The sequence below is a fragment of the Anomaloglossus baeobatrachus genome, chromosome 4 (assembly GCF_048569485.1).
Source record: "Anomaloglossus baeobatrachus isolate aAnoBae1 chromosome 4, aAnoBae1.hap1, whole genome shotgun sequence".
Lineage (NCBI taxonomy): Eukaryota > Metazoa > Chordata > Amphibia > Anura > Aromobatidae > Anomaloglossus > Anomaloglossus baeobatrachus.
This window is the reverse complement of record NC_134356.1, coordinates 243,689,211-243,703,233: the sequence shown is the minus strand read 5'-3', so window position 1 is coordinate 243,703,233 and position 14,023 is coordinate 243,689,211. Positions and strand designations below refer to the sequence as shown.

Genomic DNA, 14,023 nt, shown 5'->3' with positions numbered 1-14,023 from the left:
TACACGGTCCACAAAAAACACAGATATGTGAATAGTACCAGACTTTAGTGCGTACGTGTTTCATCTGTGAAAATCAAGTACATGAATCACAAAGCTCTGAACTTGGGTCTTTGTTATCTTGCCACTCTCAGAAGTAGAATGTTAACCCCTTTATAACCTTCCACATAGCTATATGTCCAAGGTCGTATTTGTCCCTTAAATTTCCGATCCACCCTTGCCTGTTAACTAGTTAGATCACTCTGTCAAACTCTGGTAGCACTATTTAATACTCTCTGGTGGGTAATTTCGTCGTTCCCTGTCGCCATCGGCGGACCTGTGACGCGATCACAGACCGCCAATGGGTTGTCGTGTGGGGGGTATGGTTGGGGACGGGGAAAGAGACAGACAAAGAAAGAGACAGACCTGGAAAAAGACAGCCCTGCAAAGAGACAGCCCTGGAAAGAGACAGATGGGCAAAGAGACAGCCCTGGGAAGAGACAGCCCTGGAAAGAGACAGCCCTTGAAGGGGACAGCCGGGGAAAGAGACAGACCGGGAAAGAGATAGCCCTGAAAAGAGTCAGTCCTGGAAAGAGTCAGCCGGGCAAAGAGACAGACCGGGAAAGAGACAGACCTGGAAAGAGACAGATGGGGAAAGAGACAGACCGGGAAAGAGACAGACCGGGAAAGAGACAGACCTGAAAAGAGACAGACCTGGAAAGAGACAGACCTGGAAAGAGACAGACCTGGAAAGAGACAGACCTGGAAAGAGACAGACCAAGACAGACGGAAAAGAGACAGACGGAGAAAGAGACAAACACACACACAGAGACAGACACAGAGATAGAGACAGACAGACACAGAGATGGAGACCGATAGACTGATACAAATACAGACAGAGATATTAAGAATGAGACAGAGACATAGACACAAACAGACAAGGAAAGAGACAGAGAGACAGTGACACACAGACAGAGACTGGGAGAGAGACAGAGAGACAGTTACTATCCCAGGCAACGCCCGGGTACTACAGCTAGTATATATATATATATATATATATAAATATATATATATATATATATATATATATATATATAATATATATATATATATATATATATATATATATATATATATATATATATATATATACACACTCATATTTGGTATTGCCACGTTCAGAAATACCCAATCTATCAAAATATTGAACCAATTAATCTGATTGGTAAAAGGCATAGTGAGTAAAAAAAATAAAACCTTCACAATTACGTATTGTTTGGTTGCCACAACATTGCAATACAATGTAATAACAGGCGAACAAAACATTGCATCTACCCGAAAATGGTAAAATTAAAAACCGCAGGTTAAGATGCAAAAAATAAGCCATCGCTATGCCTCAGATCCCGAAATTTGAGAACTCGGAAAATGGCGACAAAAGCGTAATTCTTTCTTTTTGACAATTTTTTTGCACCTCTTACATAACTATACAGGTTTGGGATCTACAAACTTGTATTGAGCTGGGGAATCATAATAATAATGCCAGGTAGGTCAGCTTTACCATATAGTGAACATGGTAAATAAAAAACACAAAACAATTGTGCAATTGCAATTTGGATTTTTTTCCTGTTTTCCAATAATATATGTGGTAGAATGAATGGTGTCATTCAAAATTACAACTCATCCTGCAAAATACAAGTTCTCATATAGCTATATTATTTGAAAAATAAAAATGTTATGGCTCTTGGAAGAAGGGGAGGAAAAAACGCAAAATTGACAGGTGGTGAGTGCGGGGATAACCTAGATATGCTGCATAAATAAACATTTTATGTGCTAAGTCTGAAATGTCATATCTGGTAATAGTGAACAACCCCTTTAAATTTTGCAAGTAAAGTGACAATTTATAATTCTTGACTGAAACTCACTGCTTATAATGCTGGAACTATTGTCAGTAGCAAGCGCCTTTGCTTTGAGCCAGTCTGCTGTGAAGGGCTTTGTATTTGCTTGCCTGTGCATAATAATAGTTTTTTTTCTCATTCAGATGTTGCCCGAGCTATAGAATTGCTGGAGAAGTTAGAGAATTCAGGAGAGGTGCCAGTTCACAAGATACAGTCTTTGAAGAAAGTTCTACAAAGTGAATTCTGTACCGCTATAAGGGAGGTATGATAAGCGTTTTATATATGTGAAAAAAATATTGTTTTTAGAAGTTATACCCTTTCATTATTTTTTAAATTCATTTTTTTCTCAGTTCAAAAAGTAAATATCTTTGAATTATTGGTCAAAGCAGTAGAAAATAGATTCTATACATCTGGACAGGTTATTTTCTGCAGAATGTGTGTGGCGCCCCTGACCTGGTCAGGGACCACTGAGTACTGCACCCATGCTGGGGACAGTACAAAACAGGTAACCCAGAAGGCTGACCGAGGTGTGACTACACAGGCGCATAGTGATCAGGTCTCACACATTTACCTTTGAGAGGACCCCTGGGGATCCCAGGAGGGGGCGAAGCCTCCATCTCCACTCGAGGGGTGTGGTAGAGAGCCTGGTTGCTAGGTGACGTAGGCAAGAACAGGAGAGGAGGGAAGAGTGAGCCGAGGACAGTTGAGTGGTGAAGTTCAGGGAGGGCAGAAGCAGACCCTGTAGCTCTACACAATTCTGACAACGTACGCGCAGTGACTACCGACGGGGGAGAACGGTCACCTGGGAGTGCTGCCCGAAATCCACACACGGCTAAAGAGAGAGCAACGGAGTGGAAAGTAAGGAGACTGTCAGGGAGATACCAGGCCCAAACGGGTAGCAGGTCCCAGTGCAGGGATAGATTCACCTTTCCTTTGCCAAACCTGCATGAGGGGGCACTTTACACCTCCAAGACAACACCACAGAGTCCGCAGCCACGTAGCCAAAGTTAGGGCCCATAGCTCACAGGAGGCAAGCAGCCGGAGTGACCTGGTCCAGGCTACAAGCAAACGGGCCAAAAGAAGGGGAGAGAGGCACCAGCAACTTCCCTGGGCGACCCCAGCAGGGCTTCAAGCAGGGGTTACCCCAAAACACAACGGGCTAAGGAAGGCGAGTTGGTAGCCACCCTCATAAGTCAGCCTGAAGGACACCTGGTTCCAGCCTGGTTCATCCCAGCTACGCCCGGGTTACTCACCCTGCCACCATCAGTGAGTAAAATCCCTGAAAGACATCCTGCTTGTGCGTGTGAGTCATTCTGCGACTTGTAGTTCCACACATCTACACGGGACCCTGGGGCATGCCTCACTCTCAGGAGGCTATTACAACCGACTGCACCTACCATCAGCCCCAGGCACCCCTAACCTGCAGTGGCGGTCTCCACTGACCGCAATTCTGAGAGTGGCGTCACGACAATCAAAATAGAGGATGTCCTACCTGTGACAAGATCCAGCCGCGTGGAGTCCCTGAAGGTAATGCACCGCTGCACCGACACCGAGCCTCGGGGCCCCACACATCTGGCGTCACGAACAGGATAAGGACTAGACCTGTTCAGACAGGTGACCATGTGCCTGGGCGGTCCGCTTGGAAAATTGGAAGCGCCGCCATATTGCCACCATGAAAAGCGCGCTGAAAAACAACAGCAGCCCGCGCTGGGAGAAGTTACCGCCCACGAAGAGGTGTGGCTACCCAGAGATCCCCTGAAGGGTCCTGGCCTCGCAAGTGATGAGAGCGGAGGCGTTCAGAGACGTCGGGAAAGAAAGGGAGCCAGAAGCCTGCTACTAGAAGAAGGAGACGCAGAGGAAATGGCGTCTGAACGCAGAGACCCAGAGCCAGGCTCCGCTGCCTGGTGGTATCGGGAACTTGCCCAGTTTTGCGACCAACTGGAGGCCAGGGTCGTATGGCAGATCAGCGAGGGACGCACGGAGCTTCTGGAGATGGCTGCAGCGGTTCAGGCCTATGAGAGGGGAACCGCACGACGAGTGCCAGACCGAGCGGTGACGACTCAGACCCCGATGATGTTACCGATGGGTGAGTCCTGTGTTGCCCCTGTCAGCGCGAGTGCCCCGACCCCTGCTGCCATGCCCGCGGTCCCTGGAGAGATGCCCGGCGCGGCGACGCTGAATCAGGCCGCAGCCACGCCAGGTGCGGCCCGCCGAGCCCAGGCCGCCGCAACGATACCCAGCCCGGCCCGCAAAGATCCGGCTGCCACCGCGACCCTCCTCCACGCCGCAGGTGCGGCCCGCCAAGGACCGGCTGCAGCTGCGACGCCAATCCAGGCCGCAGAAGCGCCCAGCCCGGCCCGCACAGATCCCATCGCAGCTGCGACGCCAATCCAGGCCGCCGCAGCGATGCCCTTCTCGGCCCGCCAAGACCAGGCCGCTGCCACGCCAGGCTCGGCCCGCCAAGACCAGGCCGCTGCCACGCCAGGCTCGGCCCGCCAAGACAAGACTGTACAATTATTTACCCCGGCCTGCCAGGTCAGAGCAGACACCGCTCCCCAGCCCAAGGAAGTCCCTGCTAGGAAGTCCCTGCTGGGGGAGGACCCCGAATACTGGAAGCTGAAGACTGATCTAGAGGCCCACTTCCCAAAGGAGATGGTGGACCGGTATCTGCTCCCTCCGCATACTCACAGGAAAACTCCTGCAACATTCATGTCAAAGGGTCCCCCGCCCTGGCCTGCTGATGAAAATCCATCCCTAGCGCTGCCACAAGAGAAGTGCCCAGAAGAACTAAGGGGGAGGGGAGGCCAGGAAGCTGAGAAGCTGACCCCAGAGCCATCAGCAGTGGATGCAGCACCAGTCCAAGAGCCAGAGATGCTGCCGTACTCCCGCTGGGATGAAGAGGGACCGACATCCTCCGCTGAGGAAGATTTGTCCAGATACCTCACCTGGGAGCCTGCAAGCGGTGAGGTGGCAGCCAGGCAGGACCCAGCCCGCAGGACACGGCGCCGCAGCAGGACAAGGGATCCACCTGCACAGCAGTCTTCCGAGGAGAAGGACGAGGTCACGGCCAGAGACTTAGAGGAAAAGCGGTCCTTGAGAAGGGCCAAATCACAGGTCAGAGGCCCACTTTGTCGAGGAGTTGTAGAAGACTTCAGTCTAAGGTCTGGATATGGCTTTATAGTAGGCCCTGGTGTAAAAGAGGGCATATTTGTGAACAGAAGGGATGTTAGAGCACATTTACCTAGAGGACATCCAGGAAGAAACCTACAGATAGGAGACTCAGTAGAATTTACAAAGCACCAAGGAGAACGCGGATGGTACGCACTAGATGTCACACCCTGCCCCAGAAATCCCTACAGTAAACCTGCTATCTCAACAACAGAAGATGAGGATACAGAAAAAGAAACAGACACAGAAGAAGAGGAAAGAAAATACAAAGAACTCATTGATGAAACTACTACAGATGATGACGACAAGTGCCACAGCCCTACAGGCCCAAGCCCTGGTGAGGAGGAAGAAGGAGCAAAGTCCATGTAAAGTAAAGTAAGAAGTACAGCAAGTTAAAGTACAGTTTTGCAACGTTTACAGTTCAAGCATGTGCCCACATGAACTTGTGTGAGAAACCCTTTTGCACTTTAACCCATGAACCTTAAGGCTATGAACTGGCTATAGCCACAAACTCTCGCAGTGTTTATAGTTACCCCAGAGGTACAACCACTACCAGGGAGCACGCCTGTTTATGGGGCCTGGCTCTCCACCACAAAGAGGGTACCTGGTCAGCACCAACTGTGGAGGCCGCCTCTACATCCTGCCAGAAGTGGCTGAAGGCGCGGCTCCACCAGGCCAGGTATACCCTGAAACCACCAGACCATGAAAGCCGCCTCTACATCCTGCCAGAAGTGGCTGAAGGCGCGGCCAACGGGAGAGGCAGATGGGAAGAAAGGTCTGGGGAAGCTGATGGCCCAGACCTGGTTACCAAAAGAAACCGGTGACCTGCCGCCTGAGAGGATTTAGGGTGGGTTAACGGACTTGTGGGTGGAGGGTGGTGATGTATGGTACCTGATGGTTTTAAAACGTTTTACCATGTTTTACTGTTTTACGCATTTTAAAATGTTGTCTTGCAGCCCGAGGACGTGCTGGTGATAACTAAGGGGGAATGTGGCGCCCCTGACCTGGTCAGGGACCACTGAGTACTGCACCCATGCTGGGGACAGTACAAAACAGGTAATCCAGAAGGCTGACCGAGGTGTGACTACACAGGCGCATAGTGATCAGGTCTCACACGTTTACCTTTGAGAGGACCCCTGGGGATCCCAGGAGGGGGCGAAGCCTCCATCTCCACTCGAGGGGTGTGGTAGAGAGCCTGGTTGCTAGGTGACGTAGGCAAGAACAGGAGAGGAGGGAAGAGTGAGCCGAGGACAGTTGAGTGGTGAAGTTCAGGGAGGGCAGAAGCAGACCCTGTAGCTCTACACAATTCTGACAACGTACGCGCAGTGACTACCGACGGGGGAGAACGGTCACCTGGGAGTGCTGCCCGAAATCCACACACGGCTAAAGAGAGAGCAACGGAGTGGAAAGTAAGGAGACTGTCAGGGAGATACCAGGCCCAAACGGGTAGCAGGTCCCAGTGCAGGGATAGATTCACCTTTCCTTTGCCAAACCTGCATGAGGGGGCACTTTACACCCCCAAGACAACACCACAGAGTCCGCAGCCACGTAGCCAAAGTTAGGGCCCATAGCTCACAGGAGGCAAGCAGCCGGAGTAACCTGGTCCAGGCTACAAGCAAACGGGCCAAAAGAAGGGGAGAGAGGCACCAGCAACTTCCCTGGGCGACCCCAGCAGGGCTTCAAGCAGGGGTTACCCCAAAACACAACGGGCTAAGGAAGGCGAGTTGGTAGCCACCCTCATAAGTCAGCCTGAAGGACACCTGGTTCCAGCCTGGTTCATCCCAGCTACGCCCGGGTTACTCACCCTGCCACCATCAGTGAGTAAAATCCCTGAAAGACATCCTGCTTGTGCGTGTGAGTCATTCTGCGACTTGTAGTTCCACACATCTACACGGGACCCTGGGGCATGCCTCACTCTCAGGAGGCTATTACAACCGACTGCACCTACCATCAGCCCCAGGCACCCCTAACCTGCAGTGGCGGTCTCCACTGACCGCAATTCTGAGAGTGGCGTCACGACAATCAAAATAGAGGATTTCCTACCTGTGACAAGATCCAGCCGCGTGGAGTCCCTGAAGGTAATGCACCGCTGCACCGACACCGAGCCTCGGGGCCCCACATGTGCATGATTATTTACCAACCTTATTGAGATTTATGGAACATTTGCAATAAATCTGTTTTTGTTATGGCTGATTGACAAATCGTGTTTTGGGGTTTTAATGCTAAGTTCCCATGATGAGAATATAAAGAGGTTATCCGCTACTTTTACATTGATGGACAGTCCTTAGTATTCTAATACATAAATGTCCGATCGGCCGGGGTCCGACATCTGGTACCCCCTCCAATCAGCTGTAACCGGTGTCGGCAGCGGCCGCAGGCAGCCAGAAATGCTCAGTTACGGAGCTCTCCTTTAGGGCTCATGTCCACTTGCGATTAAAAAATGTCTGCGAAACTCGCCCAGAAAAGAGAGTCGACTGTCCTGCGTATGGTCTGCATATGGTTTGCGTTTTTTTTCTCACCTAGCATCCGTATGACATGAGTGTCATGCGAGTGCTATACGAGTGTGTAGATTTTTCTCAACAAGGATCCGTGTGACATGCGTATGACATCCGTATTGCGATATTTTTCTCGCACCCATAGACTTGCTCTGGTGCGATCTACGCAGCATGCTGCGACTTGATCCTCAGCACAGTGAGAGCTGAGGAAAAAATAGCAAAAGGACACTGCCCCATTGGGCTTTTCTCCACTTGCGATTTCTATGTGCGAGTGCGATCCGATAAAAAATCGGATCGCACTCGCACCAGTGTTAATCAATGAGGCCGTGTCCTCTTGTTAAATATTTAACGTCACGACTCGTGTTCTCGGTGAAGTTGCAGCATACTGGGATTTGCACTGAGTCCCAGCTCTCACACCCCCATGCAATCCTATGGGAGAGAGAAAAAAATCAGAATACGGGTGGCATGCGCATGTCATACAAAAGGGCATACGCATGTCACACGGATCCTTGACACTTGCATACTGCGTCAGACTGGCTACCGGAGGAATCTCCAGTAATACCAGGCCTGGCCGCGGTTACATGCATTGAACTTTGGAGCTGTCACCTGAGCTCCAGAGTGCAGCCTGAACAGCGAGCGCCGAGTGATTGATTCCCCGGCGATTGCTGTTCAGTTCAGCATAGCTGCAGACAGGGCGGGCTGATCTCTGGAGCTCAGGTGGGAGCTCCGGAGTTCAGTGCAGATAACCGTGGCCAGGACTGGTATTACTGGAGATTCCTCCGGTAGCCAGTCCACCGCTGCTTGCATAACACACACATAGCACCCGCATGATGCTCGCATGTCATACGGATGTTATGTGAGGAAAAAAAAACACACACCGTACGCAGACCACGCGCAGATCATACACAGGACACTCGACTCACATTTGTAGCCGAGTGTCGTTGTGAATTTTTAAACGCAAGCGGAGAAGAGCCCATAGATTAACACTGGTTAATCGGATTGCACTCGCAATGACAATCACAAGTGGACAAGAGCCCATACTCTGGTGTGGCTGAGGAGGTCGATGTGCAGTTCCTGGCCATGTCCAATATCAGGACATGGGGCAACTCCGGAACTGAGCATTTACATTCGCCTGCTGCCGCGTGCCGACTACAGCGTGCTGAGGATGTCGGACCCCGGCGATCAGATGTTGGATAGGCAATCAATGTAAAAGTAGTGGAAAACCTCTTTAAAGATGCTGTGTTAAAAACCCCCCACAAAAACAAAAAACCCCCCACAATGTCTTAAGGCCCTGTCACACACAGAGATAAATCTGTTGGCAGATCTGTGGCAGATCTGTGGCAGATCTGTGGCAGATCTGTGGCAGATCTGTGGCAGATCTGTGGCAGATCTGTGGCAGATCTGTGGCTGCAGTGAAATTGTGGACAATCAGTGCCAGGTTTGTGGCTGTGTACAAATGGAACAATATGTCCATGATTTCACTGCAACCACAGATCTGCCAAAGATTTATCTCTGTGTTTGACGGGGCCCCTAGTTCCAGCTAAGTGTATTGGATGTATCTAAGGCGGGCTTTACACGCTGCGACATCACTAGCAATTGCTAGCGATGTCGAGCGCGATAGCACCCGCCCCCGTCGTACATGCGATATCCGGTGCTTTCTGCTGTAGCGAACATTATCGCTCTGGCAGCTTCACACACACATACCTGGTCGGCGACATCGCTGTGACCGCCGAACAAACCCTCCTTCAAGGGGGAGGTGCGTTCGGCGTCACAGCGACGTCACCGCGATGTTACTAAGCGGCCAGCCAATAGAAGTGGAGGGGCGGAGATGAGCGGGACATAACATCCCGCCCACCTCCTTCTTGCCGCATTGCCGGTGGACGCAGGTAAGGAGATGTTTGTCGTTCCTGCGGTTTCGCACACAGCGATGTGTGGTGCTGCAGGTACGACAAACAACATTGTATCTACAGCAGTAACGACATTATGGAAGTGAACGACGTGACACAGATCAGCGATTTTTTACGCTTTTGCGCTCGTTCATCGTCGCACCTAGGATTTACACATTGCAATGTCGCAACCGGCGCCAGTTATGTGTCACTAACGACGTGACCCCGACGATATATCGGTAGCGATGTCTCAACGTGTAAAGCCCGCCTAAGTCTCATGTCCACTGCTCATTTTTTTAATGCTATAGAAACTGATCTGTGGTCACTTTTGAAATCCATAGCATATTAATTTCTCTTGCTTTGAATATGCGCTTTATTTTCCCCTTAGACTTGAATGAGATGAGGAAAGTCCACGGGTAAAAAGATGCATATTCATTTTTATTATATTTTTGCAGCAAAACAAAGGGTTTTTTTTCAACATGAGATTCCAAAAACAAACAAAACCTACAGCTATAAAAAAAGGGATAAAAATGTGTGTAAAAACACACTCAAAAACATAACCTGATTTGGCTAGTTGGTGCAGAAAATATGCAGCATCAAAAACACACCAAATTCTCATTGTTGGACATTCTCATGATGAGCTTTTGGTGATTTTTTAATGTTGCAGAATTTCTGCACCTATTATTTAAATTGTTACTTGTGGTTTTCACTGTATTTTTGTATGTTATTTTAACATACCTCTTATATCTCATTTTTGACACTGAGGTTTTCATCTCTTTTTGTTGTCATGCTTTAAATAAAGCTTCTTTGTTTTAGTTCTTTCTGATATTTGGTTTTGACAAAACTTTATTGATATTTTTTATATGCTTATTACATGCATTTTTTAGGTGTTTCCACCATGGAAATGTACTAAAAACGCGTGAGCAATTTTTACCTGCAGATTTTCTGCACCTTATGCAAGTCTATGGGGAAAACTTGTACAGAAAGCTCAGCGTACCGGCAAGAGAAATTGATCTTGCTGATTTGAAACACTAACCACAGGTCAGTTTACACGCAGTAAAAAAGAAGCACAGTGGGCAAGATTTCTAAAAATCCCATCCACTTTTCTGGAATCGTGTACTTTGTATTTTAGGCCTTGTGCGCAGTAGAAATTGACTTTTTCTCAAGGAAAATCCGGACCCTCTTAAAGAATCTCGCACCTACGGTAAAAAAATGTACCAAATCCGCAATGAAATCCGCATGCGGTTTTGCCGTGGTTTGGTGCGGACTTGCCGCCGCGGATTTGCAGCGGTTTTTCCGTGGGTTGGTCACTGCGTTTTTTTACCATTATCTATGGCAAAAACCGCAGGTACCTGCGGAAAAGAAGTGACATGCTCATTAATTCCGCAGCGAAAATTCCGCGGGTAAATCCGCAGGTATAAAAAACGCAGTGTGCAAACAGCATTTTTTTATACCCATAGGTTTTGCTGGAGAATGACTGCAGAAATGTTAGACACATTTTCTGCAGCAAATCCGCAGTAAAATCCGTGGTAAATCCTCAGCGTGCGCACATAGCCTTAACGTTTCAGAAATTCTGCAGCGTCAAAAACTCACTAAAAGCTCATCATGGGAATCTAGAAAGGTGTGGACACCGAGCCATGGGGAGTCTGCACTCCTACACCAGAAAGAGTCTGTGTATGTGAATCCCTTTGTGAGTTGTGTATGGCACTTACTGTTCTGTTCAGGGTGGTATCCATCACTCCATGGCCAATCCCAGTTGTAGACGCAGTAGTGAAACACTTGACACAGGAGTTCTTTTTTCAACCATAACTTGAAGAGGTTATTTTGTTTCTCACTGTTATGACAGACACAGCCTCACCGCTACAGTTCTGCTGTATTTGTTTTCTGGATTACTCTCTCAGCTTATCCCTGCTATCTTGGAACTCTTTTCCTCGAGGTACTGGGCACCTATGACACATTTACCTCACCATTGTCACCGCTGTCCGATTCTCTGCCCTGACAGCTCTCTTGTCGCTTTGACTCTCTAAGCCCGTCGAGGAGAGTCGTAGGCTCCGGACCTTATGAGGATACCTTTGGGTTCCCTAACTGGCTCCACTATATAGCTACATCCTCCTCACTCAAACCCTCTCTATAGACTTGGCACCTCACAAGGCCCGTCTCTCTAACCAACCCACTTGGCCATCTCTCACTCCTCCCACCTTTGCATTCAGCTCCCTCTGTACCAGGAAGTGAGTAACTCTTCATCAACTGTAAAGCCTACGTTTTCAGCTTATCAGACAAATACAACTCACCATACATCATTAATACTTTGGCAGTATATTACACATTACAGAACCATACACTTTGCATTGGATTTTTGACCGCTAGGTGGCGCCGGGTGCTACACAGTCCTGGTTCTACTGCATTGAGGAACCGCACCTTCTTGTCACATTCCCTATAGAATTCGACACAGGTGTAATACACACAGCATACAACACGGTATGGGTGGGGAGTAACATGACCACCTTCTACAGGAATGAACGCTATGACCATGTAGACACATTCAGCATTTGGTGAGTTTTTACTTTTGTAAGCCAAAACCAGTAGTGGGTAAAAAATGCAGAAGTTGTGACGTGTTTCAATTATACTTTTCCTCTGATTGTTCCACTCCTGGTTTTGGCTTACAAATACTAACGTAAAAAACTCACCAGATACTCACCGTGTGCACATGGCCCAAAGAGAACTTTTCATGTCTGGTAATGCTATTAACCTGCAGATGTAGACTTAATCTGCAGGTTAATATTGTTATGAAGGTGCCCAGCCGCAGTACTGAAGGTGCCCAGACTCAGTACTGAAGGTGCACTGCTGCTAGCTTTCAGTCGTACAGGGGGCTTTCAGTTATGCCGGCGGCTACAGTCACTGCTCACAGCACTCAGAGTATTGGTTGTAACCATGCCCCGGCACTGACTGACAGCCCGCTCTGCTCTGATGCACAGTATAACCAGGGGTCAGGCAGTGTTGGGGCATGCTTATGCTGTGAGCAGTGACTGTAATTGCGCTGAGGCACGCCTGTATGACTGAAAGCCAGTGACTTCAAGGAGAAATTAAGTTAATTTTCTCTAGTGTGCTGGGTACCTGTATAGTGCTATTAACCTGCAGATTAAACCTATATCTTCAGGTTAGCAGTGTTATTGGACTTGACAGGTTCCCGCTAAATCAGTATAAATATTACAGCCTTAATTAAGGATAATATTATGGCACAAATAAATAGCTGTGAAATTATTAATGACACAGAAATTAAAGAGCCAAAGCGTTTTGTTTGGGCAAGTTTAAGCTCATTTGCCATCGGAGCCAAAGAGATTCTTTCCAATTGGATAAGTGCCTTTGAATCGCCTAAATTGAAACTCATTTCCAAACATGATGATATTCATTAAATCACTGAGAAGCCTTATGTTTCCCTGGTCAACAATCTGAACTAGTCCTGCTACATTGCTCCTGAATATCCTAAATAATATTATCATCAGCATTAATTTTTACAATAATCAAGCAATAGAATGGTTTTGTGTAAAATACAGAACATTATATTATTGGATGGGGCTATTATAAATGCTTATAGGTAACCCATACAAGGGTATTGCTGACTCATAATTTGGATATGTCATAAGATTATAATACGTGAACATTCAATCTATGGGACAATTACCGAGCACAAATGGTTCTGGTGGTCAAACACCAATGATCAGTAAGTGATAAAACAGTTTAGTGATATACGGTACCATCACCTAATAGGAAATCATGGCATATTCAATTATACTCCTTTTTAATAAAATTCTGAAAATCCTTCATATGACATTGTACACGTCTAATTGATGCAATCTCTTTATTAATACTGCTCACTTTGTATCCTATACTTATTTTCAGGTCTACCAATACATGCATGAAACCATTCCTATTAATGGCTGCCCAGAGTTTCGGGCTCGAGCCACCGCAAAGGTAAGATCTTATGTCTGGTTCCACAACCATTCACATGGCAGACAAGTATTTATTTCTTGAAAAATCCTTCTTCCTGTATTATTATATATGATAAAGCACTGTACTGCCTGGAGCAGTCACTGGAGATGATGCTCAGGTAAGACAGTGCTGTCAATCATCAGTGAGGGAGGCAGGGACATGTAAAACCAGGGTACGGTGCACTGAACAACTTGGCCACACTAGGGGTGCCCATAGAATCCCAATAGGATATCTGATTATACTTCAGCTCAGTCATGTCCACTACTAGGATATGTGCTGTGTTTATATTGTCAGTTTGGGTAATATCATATCTGTAAGGGCACTTTTATGCGAGAAATCATTACCTTTCTTGTAGAAATCCATTTTGCTGTTTTAGAAAAATCCATAGCTGAAATTCTATGCTAATGAGTCACCAGTGTAGTGGGAGGGCGCTGCACTTACAGCTTTCCTGCACTTACAGCTTTCCTGCACATACAGCTTTCCTGCACTTACAGCTTTCCTGCACTTACAGCTTTCCTGCACTTACAGCTTTCCTGCACTTACAGCTTTCCTGCACATACAGCTTTCCTGCACTTACAACTTTCCTGCACATACAGCTTTCCTGCACTTACAA

General features: G+C 47.7%; 1 protein-coding gene across 3 annotated transcripts in view; it reads left to right on the top strand.

Moving 5' to 3' along the window:
* Nucleotides 1-14,023, top strand: part of LIN7A (lin-7 cell polarity scaffold A) — a 144,076-nt gene that overhangs the window by 63,669 nt on the left and 66,384 nt on the right. For all 3 annotated transcript variants that reach the window (XM_075344759.1, XM_075344760.1, XM_075344761.1), the window contains exons 2-3: nt 2,015-2,133; nt 13,321-13,392. In XM_075344759.1, the coding sequence (XP_075200874.1) occupies nt 2,015-2,133; nt 13,321-13,392 (191 nt within the window). The remainder of the gene's footprint in view (nt 1-2,014; nt 2,134-13,320; nt 13,393-14,023) is intronic.